The sequence below is a fragment of the Bubalus kerabau genome, chromosome 8 (assembly GCF_029407905.1).
Source record: "Bubalus kerabau isolate K-KA32 ecotype Philippines breed swamp buffalo chromosome 8, PCC_UOA_SB_1v2, whole genome shotgun sequence".
Classification (NCBI taxonomy): domain Eukaryota; kingdom Metazoa; phylum Chordata; class Mammalia; order Artiodactyla; family Bovidae; genus Bubalus; species Bubalus kerabau.
In genome coordinates this window covers 23,249,384-23,275,560 of record NC_073631.1, presented here as the reverse complement: position 1 = coordinate 23,275,560, position 26,177 = coordinate 23,249,384, and the positions used below count along the sequence as shown (strand labels likewise).

At 35.9% G+C, this 26,177-nt stretch overlaps 2 protein-coding genes across 5 annotated transcripts in view; one reads left to right on the top strand and one right to left on the bottom strand.

Annotated features, from left to right (window-relative positions):
- Nucleotides 1–942, top strand: part of VWDE (von Willebrand factor D and EGF domains) — a 56,038-nt gene extending 55,096 nt beyond the window's left edge. The window contains 1 exon segment of the mRNA XM_055589636.1: nt 809–942. Coding sequence (XP_055445611.1) covers nt 809–942 — 134 coding nt within the window.
- The window catches only part of LOC129658961 (taste receptor type 2 member 1-like), a 175,813-nt gene that overhangs the window by 136,983 nt on the left and 12,653 nt on the right, over nt 1–26,177 (bottom strand). The gene's annotated exons all lie outside the window — the stretch shown is intronic.

The window sequence follows — 26,177 nt, the reverse complement described above, 5'->3', positions numbered from 1 at the left end:
GTTTTTTGTTTCCTTGCTTTTATTTTTTCTTATTTAGTCCTACTTTAAAGAATTTATCTTTTTTTTTTTTTTTTTTTTAGAATTTATCTTTTTATTTCACTCTTCTTCCATTTCGCAGTGCAAAGCAATCCTCCTTCCATTGGTTTATTATTGGACTTGCCTAAACTTCTAAATCAAAAAGGTCCTAATTTCATATTACAAAATACATATAAGCTTTCCCAGGAAATACAGTTAGCATCAGTTGCATCAGTGTTTCAACTTTAAAACTGTTTTCCATAAATGTCTCTTGGAATGTCAACATCAAACAAACTCCTCTGCCTTATATCAAAATAAATCACTTAATTAAAAAAAAAATATATATATATCTTTTAAAAATAGAGTAAAATGCCAGTTCCTCTGAACTCTTTCTTTCTAATTAGCAGAGGTACAGGGTATCCTGTATTTTCCAGTCTAGCCAATACAGTTGCCAGGATAAATGACATGTATTTAAGTCTTGGTTTCAGTTATAAGTAGGAGTCAGGGGAAGTTTTTTAAAAAATTACTGATTTCTTGGCCCTGTCTCAGATCAGTTCAGAACTTCCTGAGATGTTTTATTGCTTTCAATCTAGTTTTTGAGATGATGGCAGTTCTCATTCAAATATTTCATTTTTTCCACAAAAGTCTAACAATGGGAAAAAGGTAAGGGGAAAAATTCTTTAATCAATGATGTTTTAACTGTTTCTTTTTTCTTTAATGAAAATTGTTGTGGCTTATTGTAGGATTTGACTAGCAAATTAAGTTTTAAACTTATTTATATTTCCATTTGCAGCAATCTGCTTTCAGAAATGTAAAAATGGTGGTGAATGTATTGCTCCCAGCATACGTCATTGTCCTATCACATGGGCAGGAGCACAGTGTCAAACATCTAAGCCTACAGAACTCACTTTCTACTCTGTGTTCTGAATTTGAATCTATTCTAATTATTAAATAAAGTATAGCTTTAAGAGAAATATATATAGAAAAATAAATCCCAGTATGCTGACCCATTAAAGTTTTAGAAATGGAAGGATGTCTTATCCATTTCTATACCTATTTAAAAAGGAATGTATGGTATGTTATATTAATGTTTTGTGTAACTTAGGAAGATCCAAAGTATAATCTGTGGGGTGTCAGTGAATTTCTCTTAGGTGGACTTAAGAATTTTTTGTTTTTCATTTTAGAAGATCTTTCTTTCTTTTTCTTCTAGTTTTATTGCAATATAATTGACATTCTGCACTGTATAAGGTGTACAACATAATGATTTTACTTACATACATCATGAAATGATTACCACAATGTTTAGTGAATATTCATCTCATATAGGTACAACATTAAAGAATTTTTTAAAAAAGTATCTTTCCCTTGTGATGAGAAATTTTACTCTTTTATAAGCTTTTGTATATAATGTACAGCGGTGTTAATTATATTTATCATGTTGTACATTTCATCCCCAGTACTTATTTAACTAGAAGTCTGTAACTTTTGACTGCTTTCCTCCAAGGGGGAATTAGATGAAGAAGGTTTTAATACACAGTTTAAATGTTTTTCTATATTATAGGGTAGATATATATCTATCATGGAAATCAGAGAAAAGATGAAAAATTTTTAAAAAATAAATCTCTCCAAATTCCTTCACCCAGAACTTGTTTCTGCCTTGATTTTCTCATCTTAGCTATTTCCACTTTTAGTCATAAATTTTTACATAGATGGGATTTCATGCTAAAGAGAAAAATCAAATTTTATGCAGTTTTGAAATTTATGTAAACTTGAAATAACATCTTAAAATATTAACAAATATTGACTTAATGGGAAAACCAGAAAATCTCCTCAAAGTATTTTTAAATGTTCAATAACTACATAATATAAAAACTGGTAATGCAAATGTATTATAAACTGAAATTATACAATTGTAAAATGACTGTATTTTTTTACTAAAAATACCTGCTCTGCTTTTCAGTATGCTTGAACCACTCATTTCCATTTGTCAGAGATTCTGCATATAATTTTTATGACTCTTATAGTTTATTTTATTATTAATCACTACTCACTTCTCAATCTAGTAAAATATCTTCAAAGAAATAATTAAGTGCTAGTACTTATGTAAGAAATATGTGCTCAAAAATCAGTAATTCACATTGAAAGTTAGATGTGATAAAATGCTAAAAAAAGGAACACTCAACCTCGATTTGGCCTTCTCATTCTGGAGAGGGGTTGTGTGGACTATGAGAGAATGATAAGACACTAAAAGCACGTGAATGTGAAAATATGCTCCAGTGCTTGTGAACTCAGGTCCTCTGAGCACAGTCTGAAGATGTGCACCCTGTTTTTGCACCTTGTAGCTTCTGTGTGAGTTTTTAAAAGTCCCCTTCCTCAAAATGCTTTACTTCTGTCTGGAAACTGTCTAAATATTGATGATGTTATTTATACAAGTTGTTTTACTGCCATCTTCTGGAAAAATTGTTGTAATAAATATTCAAATCTATGATGTCTGTGATATGAACAGTGTTTAATTAGCTGTGGAACCTCATCCTTTACACAACCTGCTCAGCTGTACACAATAGCTCTGATAAAAACATACCTTTCAATGTTGCATTTATACTAAAGGGAGTATTATTCTTATATGTGCAAGCTTCAAATATGAGCTATTTAAACAGATACTTCTCCCGTGAAAAATAACTGTATTGTATACAATTTTACATTATGCCTATATTTAGTCAGTATTACTTAAAAGTGTTTCAGAGTCCTTAGAAACATAATTTTAAAAGATATATTAAATTCCATAATATAAATACTATAATTCACTTGACCTTTCCTCTTATGTTGAACATTTCTGTTATTTACAAACTGCTACTATCATAAGAATTTTTCTCTATAGGTGGGTAGGTAGGCAAATGATGGGGGGAAAAAAGACAAAAGATAAACAGATATTCAAATAGATATAGGTATTTTAAAGCTGCATAGGAAGAGATTTTAAAGAAGAAATTTCTAGTACAGATAATATGAAAATCTTTAGGAAGCTTCCAATAGAGTGGTTTCACATTAAACTTCCATTGAAGTGAAGTAAAGTGAAGTTGCTCAGTTGTGTCCAACTCTCTGTGACCCCATGGACTGCAGCCTACAAGGCTTCTCTGTCCATGGGATTCTCTAGGCAAGAATACTGGAGTGGGTTGCCATTCCCTTCTTCGGGGGATCTTCCCGACCCAGGGATTGAACCCTGGTCTCCCATGTTGGAGGCAGATGCTTTAATCTCTGAGCCACCAGGGAAGCCTTCCATCAGTAGTACATAAAACTTCCATTAGTAGTACATAAAATTGTCTGTTTTTCTATATGTTGGTCAGTACTGAGTTGCCCCTTTTAAATTTTTGCTAAAAAAGTTTTATTAAAAAGCAAATTATGAATGCTGATTTGAATCTCCTCTCTAAAGAAAACAAAAAGATCTGTTTTAAATACTTTAAAATATAGCCAATGAAAATGTTTGCTTTAATAATATTGATATCTTTATGAAATAGTACAAAAAAAAAAGACACCAATAATTTATATTTGGTCAAATACTAGTTAAAAAGACCACCTTCACCCTTTAAAAAAATTTCACCACCTTTACATCAGGGAATCACCACTTCATTGATGGGGGGAGGCGTGTTTCTAAACATGTTCGGCGGATCATATGCCACTGAAGCATTGAATATCCTCATTCCTTTCCTTGATAATAGTTCTCTCTCTTCATTTGTGTGCAAGCATGCTAAGTCATTTCAGTCCTGTCTGGCTCTTTGCAAACATGGACTGTAGCCTGCCAGGCTCCTCTGACCATGAGATTTCTCAGGCAAGAATACTGGAGTGGGTCGCTGTGCCCTCCTCCAGGGGACTTTCCCAACTCAGGGATGCAACTCACATCTACTCAGGGATGCAACTTACATCTCTTATGTCTTCTGCATTGGTAGGCAGGTTCTGTACAACTAGCACCACCTGGGAAGCCCCTCTCTTCATTTACTTGATGTATGTTCAGTTGTGTCCTGCTCTTTGTGACTCTGTGGACTATAGCCCGCCAGGCTCCTCTGTTCATGGGATTTTCCAGGCAAAAATAACTGGAGCAGGTTGCCAAAAAACCATTTCAGGGAAAACAATTTTAAAAACTCTTCATATCATTAGAATTAGGATTTCTTTGTATTTTGAAAATCAATAAAGCAATAAGACTTTCTTGCAGTTTCTGAAGCTGTCCCCCCGCCATGTAAACTATAAAGACAGTGCTATGTAAACATCTATTTTAAAAGTTTCTATGATTGTATCAGCACTAGTAAAATGAAATTGAATTTTTTAGGCCTCCAATTTTAAATTTCTAAATATCACCAGCCAAGGTATTTTTTCAGTCCTGATTCCTACACAATCGCAATTGCAGCAGAACTCTCCAAAAATTTCTTAATCTATTGGTTTAGTTGCTAAGTTGTGTCCGACTCTTGTGACCCCACAGACTGTAGCCTGCCAGGCTCCTCTGTCCATGGGATTCTCCAAGCAAGAATACTGGAGCGGGTTGCCATTTCCTTCTCCAGGGGATCTTCCCGACCCAGGGATCAAACCTGGGTCTCCTGCACTGCAGGCAGATTCTTTTATCAACTGAGCTACTATCTATTAGATTTCCTTTTAAAAAGCAATTATATGCTATTTAACACTTCAAAAAATCCAAGGGTCTTGAATATCAAAGTACTCTGGAGTATATTATATTTTGAAAAATGATAAGGAATTTTATTCCTGAAGATACTGAATCAGACGGGCTTGGTGGCAAAGTGGATATGTATATTTATCTTTCTCCTAGAACTGGTGTTCCTCATGGAAGGATATGATCTCCGTTTTGAGAAAAACAAGATCATAATAGTATTATGGTTTGAAAGCTAGAAAACAAAAGTTACTGAGTATTTGATCAGCTATTATTGAGAAAAATAAATATTTTAATATAAAAGTTTGAGTTAAGGCAGTCTGAATATACTTTGAGATTTTTTTATGGCACAGAAAAGCCTATGACCTCAAAAGCTTTCGAGTCCATTTTGACATACTAAACTACTTCTCTATGTTCTATTTTTATGTATTTCTTTACTATTGGAATCCTTCCTCATATGACTACTAGCAGACCATCATCCCCATTTATGTTTCTGAGATCCGTCTGGACCATATTAAGGAAAGAAAAAACATGAGGTCACGGGGCAGATGAAACAAGAAGAGTTAGCTCAAGGACCACATGTCCTGCTCTGTTGTAACCTGCTCTCCCAAGCTCTCATGGGTTGCTAGAATTTCAATGAAAGAGACAAAGAATTACTAGCTAGGAAGAAGACATGGAGAAAGAGGAAATGGGGAAGGGAGGTGCTAAAGAGGGTAGTGTGATAAACAGCTTTGAGAGATTTCATAACCTGCTGCCTACCTGCCAAGTGTGCTTCCTCCATCCCTCATCCCTGCCGCTTGTTTGTTCTGTGGCCTCGGGCAAGGTGTTACACCCCACCCTGAGCCTTACTTGTTTTCATCTGTAATATGGAGCTTATATGGCGTTGTCATAGGAGTAAATATGTTAAAATATGTGAAGTACCTAGAACAGTGCCTGGCATGTAGAGAACACTATGTAAGTTTGTTGGTGGTTACACTGAATAGAGGAATAGAGAGAGGTGGAGAAAGAAAAGGATGGACAAAGAGACTTGAGAGGAAATTTTGCAATACATGAATGTCAAAAGTCTTTTCCTATAGAATATAAAAATACTTATTTGGTTTTATTGAGCATGGATATTTCTTGAATATAACCCTCTACCACGATGGAATCATATACAATTGTATGCAAGCTCCATTAAGTCACAAGTATTTTGACATTTAAATATGATCTTGATTAGATCTCAATTTTGTGACAGCAGTTCTTAGTCTCTAGTGCTTTATGTCAGGAGGAAGAAGGTAGCAAATAATAAGTCAGAATTACCTAGTTTTCTAATATTCTTTGAAACTTGATTTCCCTCTTTCTACTGCAGGTCAAATACCATTGAGTAATATGAAGTATAAGAATGGACATTTTTATTCAGAAGAAGTTAAGTTAACTATTAATACTTGAAGTTTATTTGAACATCATTCTTAAAGCTCTTTTAAAGGCTGAAGAAACTAATAAACAGACTGGTCTTAGTTGTCATTGTTAGAGAAAAGAAAGGAGAAATCCAGATAATCAAATTTTTACTTTGACATGTGATTTGTTATTAACATATTGAAATGATGTTTCTGACAGTCACAATATTTAATAAACTGAATATTTTCCCTGTCTTTACTGTGACAGTGTCTTTATCATCTGGGACCAGTCGGCATCATAGAAGGCATATGACATATCCAGATATAAAGTGTTAATGCAAAATTAGGAACTCTCAGGACTGTTGGAAGAGCCTTGGTGGGGATGGGGGAGGCTAGGGAAGAGGTCTGGAAAGCAGCTGCTGAAGGTCAGAGAAATTGAGAATGAAGATGTCACTTTAATTCCAAGCATCTAACAGCAAACACCTTTGAAGAAATAATGGCTTCCTATTCATGCCCAGCTTCTAACTCTCTGGAAGGCTCTTTTCAATGGTGAACTCTAACCCAGAACCACACAGAGAAGGGGTTCTGGAAAATGTGCTCCTATCCTTAGGAGGAAGTGACAGGGATGCCAAGGGAACAAAAGCGAGCTCCCACAGCACATACTGAAAGCTCTGCATCTTACTCCTTTGGACTCTATTCTGGAGATGAAGTTATTACTTTTCAGTGATAAAAAACCATGTTTAGTTTGGTCTGTTTATTTTTCATCTCTACTCTTTCTGCTGCTCTGACGTGTACCATTTCTGGAGAGCGGGGAAGAAATAATGGAGTTTGGAGTTTTAAAAGACTCACTTGGTCTCTGTGTTTTCTGTGAAAAGGTCTTTTATTCATCCATTCTTTTCGGTACCATCATCTATTTTGATGCAGAAATGAGAGAAACTGTCACAAAATCAAATCTGCCTATAAATATCAAAAGAGATGTGAATACTTCATAAAAGAAAATTAGATTGACATGATTGTTAAAGAAGTGGGAATGTCAACAAAGAATATATAAATAACTGAAAGCTCTATTTCAGAGATGCAAATAATTATACATTAACTAGAGTTATAACACTTCTTTTTCTCTATTATATTTGACCTCAAACTTCATTATCTTTTTCAAAAAACATTTTATTTTAATTTGAACATGCCTATTAAATCATATGAGTTTACAAAACTCATTTTGTTTTTTTAAATGGAAAGACTAAGCAGTCCTAGGCCATGTCTAAAATTACAAGACAAAGTAAGACATTGTTAGAATAAAATTATTGCCTAACTTTGATAAGAATCTATGCATTCAGTGTCAGAATTAAAGAGATTTTATCATTTCATCTTTGCTGAAAGATAAAGAATCATTTAAGAGAATATAACATGTTTTACTATGTCTTATTTTATTACCAAAAATATAGAAATACAAATGCAAAATAAACCTTTAATAATTTATATGTGGTTAAATTTGTAATCTGTTGTGAAAATAAGTGCTAGAAAGAAAAAAGTACTTTAGATGAAAGTGAACAATTTTTTAAAGTTAATAACTAGAATTAAAAATCCTATAGAAGCTGTCATAATGAAATAGCTATAATTTTTATATCTGCTTCTGCCTTCTTTGCTCAGTATACAGTATTGCAATTTTATTAGTAACTTACTAAGCTGATCTTCAATGTATATTTTTTATAGTTAAAAAGTTATAATAGCTCAAGTATTTATCTTGAAATGTCTAAACCAGGATTTTAAAACTTTATAAACGTTTTCTAGATCCACACCAAGACTCTCAAGCTGCAATTAAAATATTAATCAGTAGACTATGCATTTATAATAGATGTAATGGACCCGTATAGGCTAATAATGAAGAAATGCTATGGTTTACAGCTTACAGATTTTATATAAAAGCATTCCTTATGAAAGCTAATGACTCATGCAAATAGAAGTAATTTTCAGAAATATAATGTGAACTTTGAAAAGTAATTTGATAAATTTATGGAGAAGTAATTTAAGTTTTTCTTATATCTTGGTTATATTTTCACATCTATTAACTTGAAAAATCTTTTATCCAAAATCTATTTGGAGAATATTTTGAAGATAATGTGTTTGAGAATTTAGGCAAAAGTACTTCAACATGTGTAAGTTCCAGTGTTTATGTTATCTTCCAAAAATGAATTCTTATCTTAAACATTGTTTAATATGCTTGGCTATTTTGTGTTTATTTGTGTTAACATTTAAATGAAATATTTGAATTATCAAATATTCTTAACCTTTCTTTGACCCTCTAGAATTGGGAGACCTGGGTTTTAATTCAACCCCAAATCTTCATGCCATCTTTTCCCAGTTATGTGGACTTGCACAAAGAGCTTCTATATTTAATTCCTTCATTTGTAAGATAGGGATAAATAATTCTCATTTCAGAGACTAGTGGATAATTTTTAATTTAAAATGAGATAATTATAAATAATTTTTCACAATGTCACCTAATAAATGCCCAATATATGAGTGCTATTATATGTTGCTAAAAATGAATTAGTGGAACCACTAGGCTGAGGAAAAGATGACAGACTCCTCTATTTGGGTTTTAGGTTTTCCAATGATTATTGTATATTGGTGTTTCTTGTTTCTGACTAAAGAGTTTACTTTTAAAAAGCACTGATTAAACAATATGTGAATCAAAAGCAAGATAAAATAAGGGGATGTAAATTTTCAGTCAACTCTGGCATACAGTTATTTAAAATTGAGGACAGTCTTGTCCATCAATGTGAAAACCAACTAACCTCAGCTGTCAATCTTTTAAAAATGTTGTAACTGCCAGATGGAATTAGCAGAGTTTCACCTGCAGATGGTGCTAGATCCTCAGTTCCCAGATAGCACACACGCAATGCAAAACGACCACTGGGTAAGACAGCTTATTAAACATTTAATGCAGGCATGATATCTTTCAAAAATAAATTTCTTTGCTAACACAGTATCGGTATTTCTTGTGACCTAGACATCTGTTACACCAATAATCTGTTACGCCAAATCAATAATTTCAGCCACTTGGCTGACTGCAGTTAACAATTCCCATTGTGCTAGTAAAGGATGAATTGCATTTGAAGATTTAGTGACCATCTATATGAGATTAAAATGCTGTGAGAATTATTAGGGTAAGCAGAAAACCTTTGTTTTTCATATGTACATTGAACTTGGAAGAGTCTAGAAATGCAAATGGCCAGTACTTTCATGTATTTCAAAGTTATAATGTTTTCTCCTATTATTGACAAATAATCATAAGTCCCATATGTGGTACACCCTGAGAGAAAAAAAGGCTTTGTAAAGGATGATGGTTTTCTGAATATACTCCTTTTGGCACTGTAATTTTATCTGAAGTAAGCAGGTTCCCCCCAGCTATATGTCTTACATATGACAATACCTGGAAAGTCTTTGACTTGAAAGACTAGAAACTTGAGAAAAGTATTAAGACTTACTGGACAAAAACAGTACAGTGAAAGTAATTCCACTTTATTTCCCAACTCCCTCAGATAGGCAGAAAGATAAATAGATCATTTACTATACATATATATAGTAGACTCTGATATCAAACTTAAATCTTGCTCACCAAGTAACTGTGGCCCTTGCTAATGTGACCAAGAGATACTGTTAGGATCTAGTTTTGATTCTCATTCTAAGATCTCGAGATCTTTGTCTGCATTTTCTTTACTGCTTTGGTTCAATTCTGCCTGAGCTGAGATGTTCTCTCTTGGTTGAGGGCTCTGATTATGAATCAAAGGAAATTCTTAGAGTTTGTGTTTCCATGCCTCCAAGTTGTGTTTTTAGCCATAAAGACCTGTCAATGTTTGGCAAAAACCACTACAATACTGTAAAGTAATTAGCCTCCAATTAAAATAAATAAATTAAAAAAAAAAGACCTGCCATTCTTTTCTAAGGACGATCTTGATGATATCCCCTAGGTTAGTTTATGGAGACGGCAGCTTCAAGGTGCTTCATCTATGAAGCAACCCCTTTGTTGCCATATCAGTGTCCTCTGCTGATGCACTCTCATTGATGACTTGCAATTTCTGAGGACTCCAGAAATAAACAGGACTTTTTTTCAAATTCTTTTTTGTGACAACAGTCAATTCTTCCTTTGGAGCTGACCTGAAATCTATCTCCCCATATTAAAGATTCAAGCCATTTTCAGTGCGAAGTCATCATCAATGCACCTTGCCTGCAGCATTACAAGTGAAATAAAGCAAGCATCAGAAATGCTATGGATAGTCTGACCCCTTCATTTTCTACACAGTGGCCTGCAAAGAAGAGTAGAATGGTTCAAACCAAGAAAAAAACATAAAGCAGTAGCAGAACTTCGTAAAAAAAAAACAAAACAAAACTGGGGCACCTTCTCATAGTGTTTGTATCATGTCTCACATGAGTGATAGAAAAATATTTTAGTTTTCTTTTTCTCCCCAGAAAAAAAGAAACAGCTGTAGGAAATGGAAATTGACCTTACCAGAAATAAAACTTGAATTGCTCATTTTGAGGGTTGGCATACGGCTGTGTGCTTGGCTCTGCAGAGCAAGAGTGGGATTTTTCTAGAGCCATATGGTTGGAATCAAGAAGGGCAATGAGTTAAAGCAAACAGAAGGCAGTTTATGGGTAATGATAAAGTCCTGAAGCATAATATATTCTAAAATGTTTCCAATATTAGATTTTCATTGAAAAGGAGGGGGCTGCCAGGAGATGCACTGAGGTGTTTTTCTCCTGAAATGAGAAAACAAGGATCCCAGACTGTACTACCTGTCAGCTCTGCTTAGATGACCTTACCTTCCAGTCGCTGTTAAACCAAATGATTAAGAGAAATGTCCTGTTTCTAATTGTTTGAACATCATGATAGTCTTCCAAACCAGTATCTATTGAGTTTCCACTGAAACAGAAAATTCCTTCATTAACCCATACAGGCAGGTTGATAACAGGCTCTGCCAGTCTATATTACTCAGCCCTAACTAACCTAGTGAGACAACTGACTAGAAAGGGAGTTGTTTCATTCCCCATCCCTCAGGGAAAACTACACTGGCAAGCATGGTTGAAACTATGATGGATAAGCAGTTTGTAACTTCTGACAGAATTCTCGTGCTGAAAATACATATGTGAGATTTTAACTAATTAGGCCTCAAGCTCTTTGTAAAAGCCACATTGCAATTAATTAAGATGCTACTCATTATTTTTCAAAAAGCAAATTTTTTATCATAATTACAAAAGTGTCAGAGAAGAGTAAACATTCTAACACTACCATATTATAATTTTTAATGCTAAAATAGATAAAATATTTAAGATGAACTGTTATTTTTAAGCTGTTCATTTGACTTGAAATTGACATATTGTTATGAATACTTTAGCTAACATGTAATTATAATTGAGTTAAATGAAAATTAAAATCAAGATTTGTAATATTTCATTGAGATCCAAATTTAAAGAATTATCACATCCACTTTTAAGAGCAGTGCTACAAAACGGGACCTGTCAGTGGAAATCTTGAGAGATACAGCCAATTAAGAGAATACATAAAAATTTTAAATAATAACCTCTGATATACTACTCTTTGAATAACAATATTTTAAGTGACATCAATAAAGTTATTACATATTCAGCTATGAAATTTCTATAGACCATATGAAACAGTAAGTCATGCAGAACTTAATCTTACATCTTTGAAAGATGGCTATATTAAATGAAAAATATGAAAAGGCAAACTTTTAGACAATCCTACTGCTGCTGCTGCTAAGTCACTTCAGTCGTGTCTGACTCTGCGCAACCCCATAGACGGCAGCCCACCAGGCTCCCCCGTCCCTGGGATTCTCCAGGCAAGAACACTGGAGTGGGTTGCCATTTCCTTCTCCAATGCATGAAAGTGAAAAGTGAAAGTGAAGTCGCTCAGTCGTGTCAGACACTTAGCAACCCCATGGACTGCAGCCTACCAGGCTCCTCCATCCATGGGATTTTCCAGGCAAGAGTACTGGAGTGAGGTGCCATTGCCTTCTCCAGACAATCCTACTACACTCATTTTAAAATGTGTGTTTGCATGCACATATGTTTTTAATAACAAAATTTCTATGAAGACATATAATTTTTTTTAATTGGTTACCTTAAGAAAGTATGATTAGGAGCTGAGGAATGATTTATATAGATGTTACTTATTACTTCTTATATATATTTGTACCATCTGCTTAGAATTTTTTAGTGATCTTAATTTTGTAATGTATACTTTTGCAGAATCTTCAGTTAGCTTCAAACAATGCTGCTCTCTTGAAATACCAAGAAAGAGACATTCAGAATAATATGAATTGAAAATCAAAGGACTGCAGTTTATCTTAACTGAAAAGGGGCAATTAAAATTAATTAAAAATTTAATATGTTATTTTAGAAAATTTCAGTTGTGGTACTTTTTTCAGAGTAAAAAATTTTCCTAACTCATTATTGCATATGGATTAAAGTTGTAAACTGTTGTATTTAAATTAAGGAGAATGGTTTACAGTCCTCTGAGTATAATCATAAGATTAAAATTAATTGCTCAGAATTTTCAGCTGAGGCCAAACTGGACAGCTAATCAGTCATAAGCTAATGTTATTAGCTTGATTCTTGTTATCAAACTGTCTTCTGATAATACCAGGCAAGTGGGTGGGCAGAAAAAAAAAAAACCTCCATATAAAAACGATGGAACCAAGTTCTTTTGTTTGCAATAGTTCTAACATTTAGAGATCACACTTATAGCAAACACTTGAGTTTACTACTTGAATAATTCAAGTAAAAAGCTTACATGTGCTTAAATTCATGGGACCAAAAATCCACAAAGTATATTTTCTACTTATAAGTTTGTTACAGAAAATGACGACTATCTTTTTGAAAAAATATGTAATATTTGATACATACAAAAGAAAATGGCACTGTATCTCTGAAGTGATAAAGAATACCAAAATGGACACCTACAACTCAATCAATTCAGAAATATGCCAATGACAAAACAGTTGCACCTATTTCTGTTCTCCTTTTATAATCTTGCTTCTCCCCACTCCAAATTATTGTCCTGTATTTTGAGTTCATAACCTGTGTTGTACATGCATGCTAAGTCGCTTCAGTCGTGTCTAACTCTTTGAGACTCCGTGGACTATAGCCTGTCAGGCTCCTCTGTCCATAGGATTCTCCAGGTAAGAATTCTGGAGTGGGTTGCCATGCCTTCCTCCAGGGGATCTTCCCAACTCAGGGACTGAACTTGCATCTCTTATGTCTCCTGCATTGGCATCTGGGTTCTTTACCACTAGCACCGTATCAGGCAACCTTTAAGACGATCCCCAATGACCACCACTTCCTGATACTAATACCCTTATGTGATCCCTTTCTTTTGAGGGTATGCTGAACTTAGTGATTCATTTGTAACCAACAGAATATGATAGAAGGAATGACTGTCAGTTCTAAAATTAGGTTATAAGATACCTAACTTCTCTCCCTACTTTCATATCCCCTTTCCCTTCTCTCTCTCTCCTTCCACTCGCCTCATTTTCCCTCTCTTCATCTCTGAGAAAAGCCAGTTACCATGCTACCAGTCTGCCCATAAGAAGGCCTATATAGCAATGAACTGAGGGAAGCCTCCAGCCAACCCAGGAAGAGCTGAGGCCAACAACCCAGGAGGAACTGAATCTTGATAAAAACCACAAGAGTGATTTTTGAGTGGACATCCCCAGGTCAAGCCTTGAGATGACACCATCATCCTGACTGAAACCTCTAAAGACACCATGAGCCAAAGCACTTAAACCACACCTGAATTCCTGACCCTCAGGTAATGTGATGTAAGAAAATCATGTTTTTCTGAGTCACCATTTTTTGGAATAACTTGTTAGATAACAAATGTTTATCCTTACCTTTAAAAAGTTTTGATACAGAGCAAAAAGTTTATTAATTTCTGTTAAATCCAAACAAATCTTTTTTTTTTTTCTTTTTTGTATTGGCTTAGTTCTCCTTGTAATTTTATCAAATTTCCCTTTATATACTTGAGGCCATTAAATTAGATGCCTAGACGTTTATAGTATACCAGGCCTTTTCTTAGGTGGCATAACATGCTGGTTAAGTGGATGGACTCTGGGGATAAACTGGCTTCTGCATTTGAAACCTAATCTTATTCCTTACAAGCTGTGATCTGAAGCAAATTATTTAACCTCCATCCCTTCATTTCCTCATCTTAAAAAAAATGGAAATATAAATAATACCTATCTGTTGGATTTAAATGTAGTTTAAACAAGTTGATACTTTTACACAGACAACAATAGTTGACATACAACTCTTGGTAAATCACTATATGTTGTGACTTATTTATCCCTAATGCTTTTTACTGAATGGTTATTAAAGGTTACCTAAAAATTATTTTGAAAGCTACTCATCTTTATTTAAATTTTCCTGAAAAAATATATTTATCTGGCTAATCATTTTCTACTGTACTTCCAACACTTCTCTAGCCTTAAGTTTTATGTGTGCCTCTGGAATTCAATGCAAGGCTGATTTTTTTTTTTTTTTTTTTACTACTAGTCATTTTGCCTTTTAATTGGAGAAATTGTGTATCATGAATTACAAATATTTTGACTTATTTCTTATCATTTTGGTTTTTCCTAGGTGTTCCACTTCTGCTATTTTTTCTCTCTTCATACTTTGTTTTGGATTGATTGAGATGCTGTATTTGTTTGGATTTTGCTTCCTCTTTTCCCTTTAACTGGCCTGGGCATAATATATATTTTGATCTTTATGATTATTGCCTTTGAAATTCACAGTTAAAAACAAAATATAAGTCACTCTTCACTCTCATTTCAAAAAATTTAACTTTTTCAACAGTTTAATTCCTGTCAGTCTCTTTCCACGTTACATGCTATTGTTTAATTTTATCTTCCTTTATACTCTAATTTGGAAATTATTACTATTATTTATAAAGACAACATTTGATTAAGTGTTTACTAATTTGCTTTTCATTCTTTCTTGCCTCTTGACCTTCATTTTGGAATCAAATTTTTTCTCCCAAAGCACATTCATTTACAAGTTCCTTTAGTAAATTTCTATTGATGGTAAATATTCTATTTTTATGTTAAAGTACTATTATGATTCCCTCTTACTTGAAAATAGTTGTGCTGGATACTTAATTCTGGTTTTATGGTTATTTTCCTTCTATTCACTGAAACTATTATTTCACTGTTTCTAAAATTTATCTTATCAACCTAATTGTTGTTACTCTGTTTTATTCTGGTTCTTATCCTATTCTTCTTTTTTTATTTGTTCTGTAGTTTGACTACAAGGTGTCAAAATGTCATTTTATTTTTAATTTATACTGCTCAGTAAGTATTATATTTATTGTATCTATGGATTCATCCAATACCTACTCATAAGGTTGTTACAAGCATGAACTTAGTTAATGAAAGTCAAGTGCTGTGAACAGTACTTTGTACATAATTGATACCATGTCTGTGTTTTATTGTTATTGAATAATGATAACTTTTATTATCCTCTCCTTAATATTGCCCGCCACCACTGCCATTACTTGTATTCTTTCCTCTAGGACACCCATTAGGAATGTAAAGCACCTGTCCATTCCAGTCTAAATGTCAGTTAACTAATCTTTCCTATTTTCCAAATCCTTGCTTCTATGTGCTGCTGGGTAATTTTGCAGATCTATCTCTGAATCACTAATTATCTTTTGGGTTTTGTCTAATCTGCTGTTTCATCTGCAAGTGTTGCTGATTAGGCATTCTGTGCCTGACTCTGCACAGTGCACTTGATCTTTACAGTGTCCCACCTAGGCTCCTTCCCTAAAGTTTCTGGCGAAGCCAGTACAAGGGGAGCCATCAGCAGCAGACCTAAGTTCAGGAGGAAGAGGAGGGAGACGTCAGGTACTGAGTCCCCTCTTGTCTCCCTGTGTTATCATAACACTTGCATTTTGAGAGAGTTAACATTTTACTTCGTTATGAAGCTGGGATTTATTCTTGGTATATGAAAGGCACAAAAGGTATTTTTTCTTAAACAAATACTGAACTGCTTTCTTCTGAATCATGACAATTCCAAAATAACCATGAAAAACAAATTATTTTGCCTCATCTAAATATTACCATGCCCATCATCACTAAGTACTTTATGTGAAATTGCTTCAAGAATGTTAAAGATAAATAAGCAAATCCTTTTCCAATCTAAAGAAGAGAAGCAGAGCAATTCTCTTTAGATGTATCACATCTGGTAACAGAATGGGAATTGTTGAATGAAGATGGAGAATCTGATTACAAGAAAGAAAAAAAAATGTTTACAGATTTGACATAATGTGATGTAAAACTTTCAGAAAAGGAAAAACTAAAAACTGCCAAAAGGAATTTATGAGCTAACATGATTTTTTTTCCCATCTGAAATAAAAGATGATAATCATAAAAATGCTTTGCTACTTTTCCATATATTTTATTACTTATTTACATGCAACTACTACAACATTCAAGATTGCTGGGAGAAATATCAATAACCTCAGATATGCAGATGACACCACCCTTATGGCAGAAAGTGAAGAGGAACTCAAAAGCCTCTTGATGAAAGTGAAAGTGGAGAGTGAAAAAGTTGGCTTAAAGCTCAACATTCAGAAAACGAAGATCATGGCATCTGGTCCCATCACTTCATGGGAAATAGATGGGGAAACAGTGGAAACAGTGTCAGACTTTATTTTGGGGGGCTCCAAAATCACTGCAGATGGTGACTGCAGCCATGAAATTAAAAGACGCTTACTCCTTGGAAGGAAAGTTATGACCAACCTAGATAGCATATTCAAAAGCAGAGACATTACTTTGCCAACAAAGGTTCGTCTAGTCAAGGCTATAGTTTTTCCTGTGGTCATGTATGGATGTGAGAGTTGGACTGTGAAGAAGGCTGAGCGCCGAAGAATTGATGCTTTTGAACTGTGGTGCTGGAGAAGACTCTAGAGAGTCCCTTGAACTGCAAGGAGATCCAACCAGTCCATTCTGAAGGAGATCAGCCCTGGGATTTCTTTGGAAGGAATGATGCTGAAGCTGAAACTCCAGTACCTCGGCCACCTCATGCGAAGAGTTGACTCATTGGAAAAGACTCTGATGCTGGGAGGGATTGGGGGCAAGAGGAGAAGGGGACGACAGAGGATGAGATGGCTGGATGGAATTACTGACTCGATGGACGTGAGCCTGGGTGAACTCCGGGAGTTGGTGATGGACAGGGAGGCCTGGCGTGCTGCGATTCCTGGGGTCGCAAAGAGTCAGACACGACTGAGTGACTGATCTGATCTGACTACAACATTAATGGCATACATAACATAGAGAGATTGTGAGTTAACTTATAAATTTAAGAATAACGATTCTTAAAGAAAGTACTTACATACTGTACACAAAAATCACTGCATTGGCACAAAAGTTCTTCACCCAATTTATATTTTAAAATTACTCCCTAACCAGCTAAATTTATAATAAACTTGAGAATGGGCACTGGCATAGTCCACACTTATTTTCAGTTTCCCTGAAAAGTTCAGTGGACACGTGTGTATATCATTTCCAGAGCATCTTTTCTCATTCTCAACACCCCTACTTTGAGATTGTAGCAGGAAATCTTAACCAAGACTCCCCAGTTCTATCCAATGATCATTTTACTAATGTTAACCTGTCAAAGTCTTGAACAAAGGTTCTTGAAACAGTGAATAACTAGGTCAAATTGATCAATTTAAAGCGCCTCTAATAATTTTTGAGCTTCCAAAGATCAACAACCATCCACAGCTTACTCTTTTGAGCATTCCATCTGACCTAACTGTGCTTTTTAACCATCCTACAATGACAGAAAGAAAATAGTTATGAACACTAGGATGACACCAGCTTGTCTTGATATCTGTGCACCTAGTTATTAGGTTGGAGAAGGCAATGGCACCTCACTCCAGTACACTTGCCTGGAAAAGCCCATGGGCAGAGGAGCCTGGTAGGTTGCAGTCCATGGGGTCGCTAAGAGTCGGACACGACTGAGCGACTTCACTTTCACTTTTCACTTTCATGCATTGGAGAAGGAAACGGCAACCCACTCCAGTGTTCTTGCCTGGAGAATCCCAGGGACGGGGGAGCCTGGTGGGCTGCCGTCTATGGGGTCACACAGAGTCGGACATGACTGAAGCAATTTAGCAGCAGCAGCAGTTATTAGGTCTAGGATACTTTATTATCTGTATAAAGCAAACTATAATATTTCAGCACATATAAAACACGGCTCAACTACTAAATTATAAAACACTTAAATCAGGAAAAAGTCTAACGACATCTGGTCTCTAACAATTCAAGAGTCTAGAAAGCACTGTTGTCCATGTTTTGGAGGTGGCAAACAAATCTGGCCTCAGAGAGTGTTCAGTTCAGTTCAGCTCAGTTCAGTCGCTCAGTCGTGTCCGACTCTTTGTGACCTCATGAATCGCAGCACGCCAGGCCTCCCTGTCCATCACCAACTCCTGGAGTTCACCCAAACTCATGTTCATAGAGTCGGTTGATGCCATCCAGACATCTCATCCTCTGTCTTCCCCTTCTCTTCCTGCCCCCAATCCCTCCCAGCATCAGAGTCTTTTCCAATGAGTCAACTCTTTACATGAGGTAGCCAAAATATTGGAGTTTCAGCTTTACCATCAGTCCTTCCAATGAACATCCAGGACTGATCTCCTTTAGGATGGACTGGATGGATCTCCTTGCAGTCCAAGGGACTCTCAAGAGTCTTCTCCAACACCACAGTTCAAAAGCATCAATGCTTCGGTGCTCAGCTTTCTTCACAGTCCAACTCTCACATCCATACATGACCACTGGAAAAACCATAGCCTTGACTAGATGAACCTTTGTTGGCAAAGTAATGTATCTACTTTTGAATATGCTATCTAGGTTGGTCATAACTTTCCTTCCAAGGAGTAAGCGTCTTTTAATTTCATGGCTGCAGTCACCGTCTGCCGTGATTTTGGAGCCCCCCAAAATAAAGTCTGACACTGTTTCCACTGTTTCCCCATCTATTTCCCATGAAGTGATGGGACCAGATGCCATGATCTTCGTTTTCTGAATGTTGAGCTTTGAGCCAACTTTTTCACTTTCCTCTTTCACTTTCATCAAGAGGCTTTTTAGTTCCTCTTCACTTTCTGCCATAAGGGTGGTGTCATCTGCATATCTGAGGTTGTTGATATTTCTCCTGGCAATCAGAGAGTGTTACATTTATCTAAAGAGAAATCCTAAATTCAAGAGGAAAGCGTCAGTTTATCTCTTTATAAAAGATGACATTTAAATGAAAGTTTGCTTCTAACCTACAAGGTGTACACTTTATGTCTTGAAGTGCTGAGGACTTGGCAAATATGAATACTTATAAAACCAAACCCAACATATTCCAACTCTATATAACTTGATAGAGTAAAACATGAAAGAGGAAATGTGAAACAGCACTCTCTGTGTTGCTGAAAGTTAGGGAAAACAATGAACAAATGTATCTGTCTTGAAAAATGTATAACTAGACTCAGCAAACTAGATACTTTTTATCAATTATTAAGGATGCATGTAAAGGGAATTTTTCAGTATACTTTCCTTCTCCCCTCTGCCTTATAGTTTTAAAGGTTCTTTGTTCCTTTGATTTATTGTTCTGTTTGTGCATTCCAGCCCCAGAGTCATAGTTAGGGGACAGCTAAAATTAAGGGACTAAGGAATAGTCTGTCAATCTTTGCCCCTTGGGTAGAAGGCTGCTATACAGCAAATGAAAAATGAAACATCATTAAGAATAAATTGTAGGTTTTGAGTATGTTCCTTTATTCTCAAAATGGGTTTTCTTTTTTGAGAATCGTCTCTTTCCATTTGAATTGGCTTGTATTATAAGCTGATTGTGGCATTCTGTTTTTGTTTGAGTCTGCCCAGATGTTCCTTCCATTTACAGGGGAAAAAAAAAATCTACTTCTAATACAAAGTTCTGTATTTTTAAGTCCCATCTGATGAGTTGAGTTTCAAAGTCCTAGAAAATTCTTCAGAAACTTGTGATTTTTTTCTTTTTAATCTGCACTTTGCTTTCTAATTTGAGAAGAGCTTTTGTTGACTTTTTTATTAAGCTTTAAAAGTTTTCTTGCATTTTGCTAATCAGCTAAGTTTCACATTTCAAAGTAGCATCTTTATGTTAAAAATTCTAATGTGACTGCTATTTAGTTTTGAAATATATGAATAGCTTTATTTTCACATTTTTGTTTGCACTGCATATTATCGCAGAAGGATAAGTTTCTCTGGAATAATATTTAATTATAAATATAGAATACCATATATAATTATGAACTATATCATATTTATAACATTATAATTATTTTAACATTTATAATTATTCATGGAAGGGAAGAGGAAAAACTAAAACCTAATCTTTTAATATCATTTTTAAAATCAATTAACTAAATTGCTAATTACATAACTCTAAGTTAAATCAAAACAATGGAGTTAATATATATATTTATTAAACCACTCAAAAGAGAATAAAACCAAAAGGAACAATGTGTCTATCACACATGATATATTTCTCACCCATTTTCATTTGAGGGGGAAAAACTGTTGGCAAAATCATGCCTTGGGTAGAAGAGAAGCTAGGTTTTATTAGCAAGTAGCCCAAAAAATGGAGTGGTAGGAAAGAATTTCTCAGGCCAGTTATCATAAGGAAATCATTGGGATCAAAGTCAAGAATTTGCGGAAGCTGTTTGCCCACATTTCAATATCCAAATATAGGGGGAATGAAACATCTTCAGGTAAACCCTAGAAAGTTGTGGAAGGCTAATGCCCAGACTCCTGACGTGGCGGGCAGAACTGTCCAAGGCAGGAAAAGGAGAATAATGAAGGCTCTCCGATAGTGCAGGCTCTCTGACATAGTATGCCCTCCTTCAGATCTTGTCCAAATAGTCAGGTGTCCTCCTTCCTCTCCAGGTTTCTCTCTTCCTCCATCCTCTCAGGCTGAACTATTAATACTTGCAGCTGAGCTACTGAAAAACCACTGACCAACTTTTATAGCCCTTTTAATTTGGGCTCGTTTTATTTTCTTAATAGTAATTTACTACTCCTCCAGATAGCTTGAGTATCTGCATTTCTAGAGCCTTGTGCATATTTTCAATGTCTGTGGTGTCATACTCTATTTAATCATTAGCCTCATATACAGGAGATGATCAGAAAATGTCACGTGGATTCATGAAGGAATCAGCAGAGCATTTTAACTATACTAAAACCGACACAAGATTTTTTTAAATTAGTACTTTTTTAATAAGCACTTGGTTATTTTGATAAATTAATGCTAATCTTTAGAGTATCACATTCTTTTTTCAGAAAACATATTATGTAACTTCTAGAAACTAGCTGTAATTTTTACAAGAAAAAATATAGGTGATTCTCATATTAACTTTTACTCATTCAAATGTTGTTACAGGTTTTTAAAAGAGGCAGGATTCTCAGGTACCCAGTGCAAATTGTTGGCTTATTGTGATCATACTAAAATCTGACAAGCATGTAGGATTTTTGTCACAAAGACTCTGAGGTCAAATTACAAATCACTTTATATGAATTCTGTTCTCCCTGGGACTGGGAACTATTTATTAGAGGGACAAAACATAAATACCAACAATTTTTAGATACAAAGTGTTATCTATCAATGACAAAAACTAAAAGCTGTTTCTAGGTTCTAAAGTACCCTAGAGTAGACAATTGCAAAAAGAAGCTGCAAAAAATTTTTATGTGTACACAGTTCACTCTACATCAGAAGAGGAAATGACTATTTTACATCTTTATAATGGGTGATGTAGAGTTAAGAGCGTTGTCCTAGCCATATTGATTGACATGGGATCTTTTCTTTCACATTATTGTGCCTTGTGCATATCATCATCACAACTTTTAAGTTTTAGTGTGGTTGTCCACTGGTATTTTTTAGAGCTTTTTCAGTACCACAATGGAAAGAAATGACACAAAATAGATTCATAGGAGGTACTGCTGCTGCTAAGTCACTTCAGTTGTGTCTAACTCTGTGTGACCCCATAGACAGCAGCCCACCAGGCTCCCGTCCCTGGGATTCTCCAGGCAAGAACACTGGAGTGGGTTGCCATTTCCTTCTCCAATGCATGAAAGTGAAAAGTGAAAGTGGAGTTGCTCAGTCATGTCCGACTCTTAGCGACCCCATGGACTGCAGCCCACCAGGCTCCTCCGTCCATGGGATTTTCCAGGCAAGACTGCTGAAGCGGGGTGCCATTGGCTTCTCCGTTATGGGAAGTGAAGTTCTTTTAAATACTTTTGAGTTGTTCCACTATGCAATGCTTTAAGAACTGGATGATGTAAGGCTGTCATTTTCTTCCTCCCATAACTTAATGGCAATTAACAAGCCCCACAATCTTTATAATAATGTATCTCGTATCTCTCACGTGCTAGTAATATTATATAAGCCCACGCATCACTTTCCACCTGAATGTCATCCCAGTTCACCACAAATGAAAGTCTTGGTGATGCTACAGAATCCCAGGCACTATTTGTCACCAGCACTGGGACCCTGTTGGCATTTAATTTCACTTTTCTTCAACCCAAGTAGACCCTAAAACAAGGATTTCAGTGCTAGTAGTCTACCGGGAGGTGGACCCATGAATACCTTTAGGCTCAGTGGAAAAATGAGACAGCGAAGAAAAGTTAACTAAGAAATTTACTACTGCAGTCACCTGGAGCCTGATCTAAAAGAGTGGATTCACAGTTCAAACTTATTCTTTAAAAATATGAGGAATTTTCCTGGCAGTCCAGTGGTTAAGACTCTGTGTTTCCACTGCAGGGGTTTTGGGTTCTATCCTTGGTTGAGGAACTAAGACCTTGCATGCTGCCACCACGAAAAAAGAGAGAGAGAAAGAGAAGAAAAAAGGAAAAGAGACTGAGAGGGCAGTGGTGGGTGAGTATGCACTCAGTCATATCTGCCTCTTTGTGACCCTTTGGACTGTAACCTGCAATGGGATTCTCTAGGTAAGAATACTGGAGTGGGTTGCCATGCCCTTCTCCAGGGCATCTTCCTGACTCAGGGATCAATCCCATGACTCCTGCATCTCCTGCACTGCAGATGGATTCTAACCGTTATACCACCAGGGAAGCCCAAGGGGCAGTGGTATTTATCTACAAATTTCCACTACTGTAGTCATTGTCTAAAGAATGTTATGGGGACTGAGAGACAAGCACTAGTTAACCTGCATTCCAGTCTGCATGGGCAAAGTGAAGAAGCCAGAAAAATTCCTCTGGCAAATAAATGTACATGCTGATGATCAGAAGTGGGGCTTATATATTATGGTAGTTCTAGGAGCAAGATTGAGGAACAACTAGTAATAGCACTTCTTGATTTATTGATATATAATCCAGAAATATCAAAAGCATGTGTCAAGAAGGCTGATGTCAGCTGCAATGATGGAAAACTTGTTGATCCATTATTCAGTTTCTAGACCTAAGCCATTTCTCATTCCCAATTGAAAGGGATAGTGGGTAACATTAAGGGAGGACTCTGTCACACCACAGCAGGTATAGGAGATATCCCCCAGTCTGTCCAGAGGGATCCATGACAAGTATCCATAAAGATGCACATGGAAAGAAGTGGAAAATGGCAGTTCTTCAAGGACTGTTAGTAATAATTATAGGGTTGAGCTGTAACTGATACGTAGGATCCTTTTTGTGGCATAAGAGGTACAGTAGATAGCATAAGACCATGGACCCCAGTGGTCCTACTATATACCTTATCACCTAAAAGCATCCAAGCTAGTAACATTTTTAATGGCCTCTTAAATGCCCAACTTGAGTCTTCAGCCAGGATGCCCAATCACTCTGAGTGGTTGGAAGTTGGGATACTGTTCTTCAAGATTCAATATATACTAGTTTCATTTCAAGCTACACAGCATGTGGGATCTTAGTTCCCCAACCAGGGATCAAACCTGGGGCCCTCAGAAGTGAAAGCATGGAGTCTTAAGTGGAGTCCTAACTCTTAAGTGAAAGCATGGATTCACCGGACCACCAGGGAATTCCCAAGATTCAGTATATACTTTAAGCTAAAAGCCACTGTGTGGTGATATTTTCTCAAAAGCTTAATACCTAGGGTTGGGGCCAAGGTATGGGCATAACGATCGGCTCCCTCATCATCACTGCTACTAACCCACTTGGGGAATGTTTGCTCAACTCTCCCACAACTTTACCCTCCACTGGATTACAGACACTGGTTTGAGAAGGCGTATGAGATGGAATGCTTCTATCAGGGACATAGCAAGGGTTTGCCACTAAATCTACAGCTTTGGTTGCCACCTGGACATTTTGGATTCCTGGTACCAAAACACAAGCAGGCAAGAGAAAGTCACTATCCTGGGAAAAGTAATGGGACATGGTTATCATAAAGTGATAAGGTTGGTGCTAGTGACAGGCACAGGGAAAAATATGTCTGAAATTTAGATGGTTCTGTTGGGTATCTCTTCCTGCCTCATCATCTCCAGTGGTAAGTGTGAATGGACAATAAACCATGCACAATCAGTCATCACATGGGTAAGGGAAAAACTGAAAAGTGTGATGCTAGATTGATAAAAACAATTTTAAGATACTAAGGAAAAACTATTTCTAAATTCAATCAAAATTTATAGAAATTTAATTGTTATCCTTATTACTTTACCTGATTATATGATAACCCATTATCATTATGGAATATGATTTTTTAAATTAGAAAATGGGTTATGGATACTGTACAATAAAAATGAGATAAGTTGTATATACAAATCCACTTTTCTTTAATACCAGAACTTGTTTGAAAAACTACAGTGTAATAAGTCTTTAATAGAAAACTGAGAAATTTGTTTGTTAGAGAACATCTATTTTTAATTTCAAAGGTTATTAAAATCAATTCTGTTTCACCATATCCTTTCATTCCACTTCACAGCACTCATATTGAACCCGGCAGTGCTTGGACAATCACAGCATGTTGGTTATTATGCAGCCACACTTTAAAGTCTGTTGGCTTATTATGTAGCCATTAAGAAGATTGATTTTTTTCTAAAGTAATTTTCGTATTTCTGATTAAATCTTCCCATGAATTTATTTTTCAGTTGTGGGACACATGAGAGTTGTATGGTAAAGTAAATTAAACCTAATTTGAAACCTCATTTAAACCACTATTGTATATTTTAACACATTGAACTGATTTTCTCCTGTGTGAGGCAGGAATTTGTTTTAGATATTGAAGTTTTGCTTCCATTGCTATGCTGACTAACTTTTACATCTCTGTAGATACCTTCTCCATCTTTCTCTGTGGCCCAGGGAGCTGAACCTAGTAGGCATCAATTTCCTTGCCCACAGGCTTTGGCCTCAGCCATTGAGACAAAGCCAGGAGATGCAAGAGAGCTGGGAGCAGGGCAGGGATTAGTGTGAAGATACTCATTCTTCCATATTCCCCCATGTTGTTTGTGATCAGCAGACACATCACTTTCTTTATAAACCTCCTTCTCCAGGATCTGATCATTGCTACTTCCCCTACCTCTTTCAATCTATGGCTAGTAAAGGCACTCTGGTTGTTAGTTGCATAAGCATAGCATACCGCCCCCCGCCGCTCCCGCCCCACCTTGATTTTTCTAAAGAGTCTAAAAATTTTCTAAAATTTTCTAAATTTTAGAAATTCTAAAAATTTTCTAAATATTTCTAAAGATTTTTCACCATTCTAAAGAGTCATTTTGCTAAATTCTCCTTCACTGTCAAACTTGAATCCACATGTGTGTCTTACCAGGACCCTGACTAACATAATTACTTTAAGTATATTTCTTTTCCCTATTACAAAAAACATGTTGCTATTTAGTTGCTAAGCTGGGTCCAGCTCTTTGCAACCCCATGGACTGTAGCCTGCCAGGCTCTTCTGTCCATGGGATTTCCCAGACTAGAATATTGGAATGGGCTGCCATTTCCTTCTCCAGGGGATATTCCTGATCCAGGGATCAAACCCACGTCTCCTACTTGGCAGGTGGATTCTTTACCGCTGAGCCACCAGGGAAGCCCCAAAAGCTAGAAAAGTTATAAAGGCCAATAATTGCTTTGAATTCATAACTTACAATTATTACA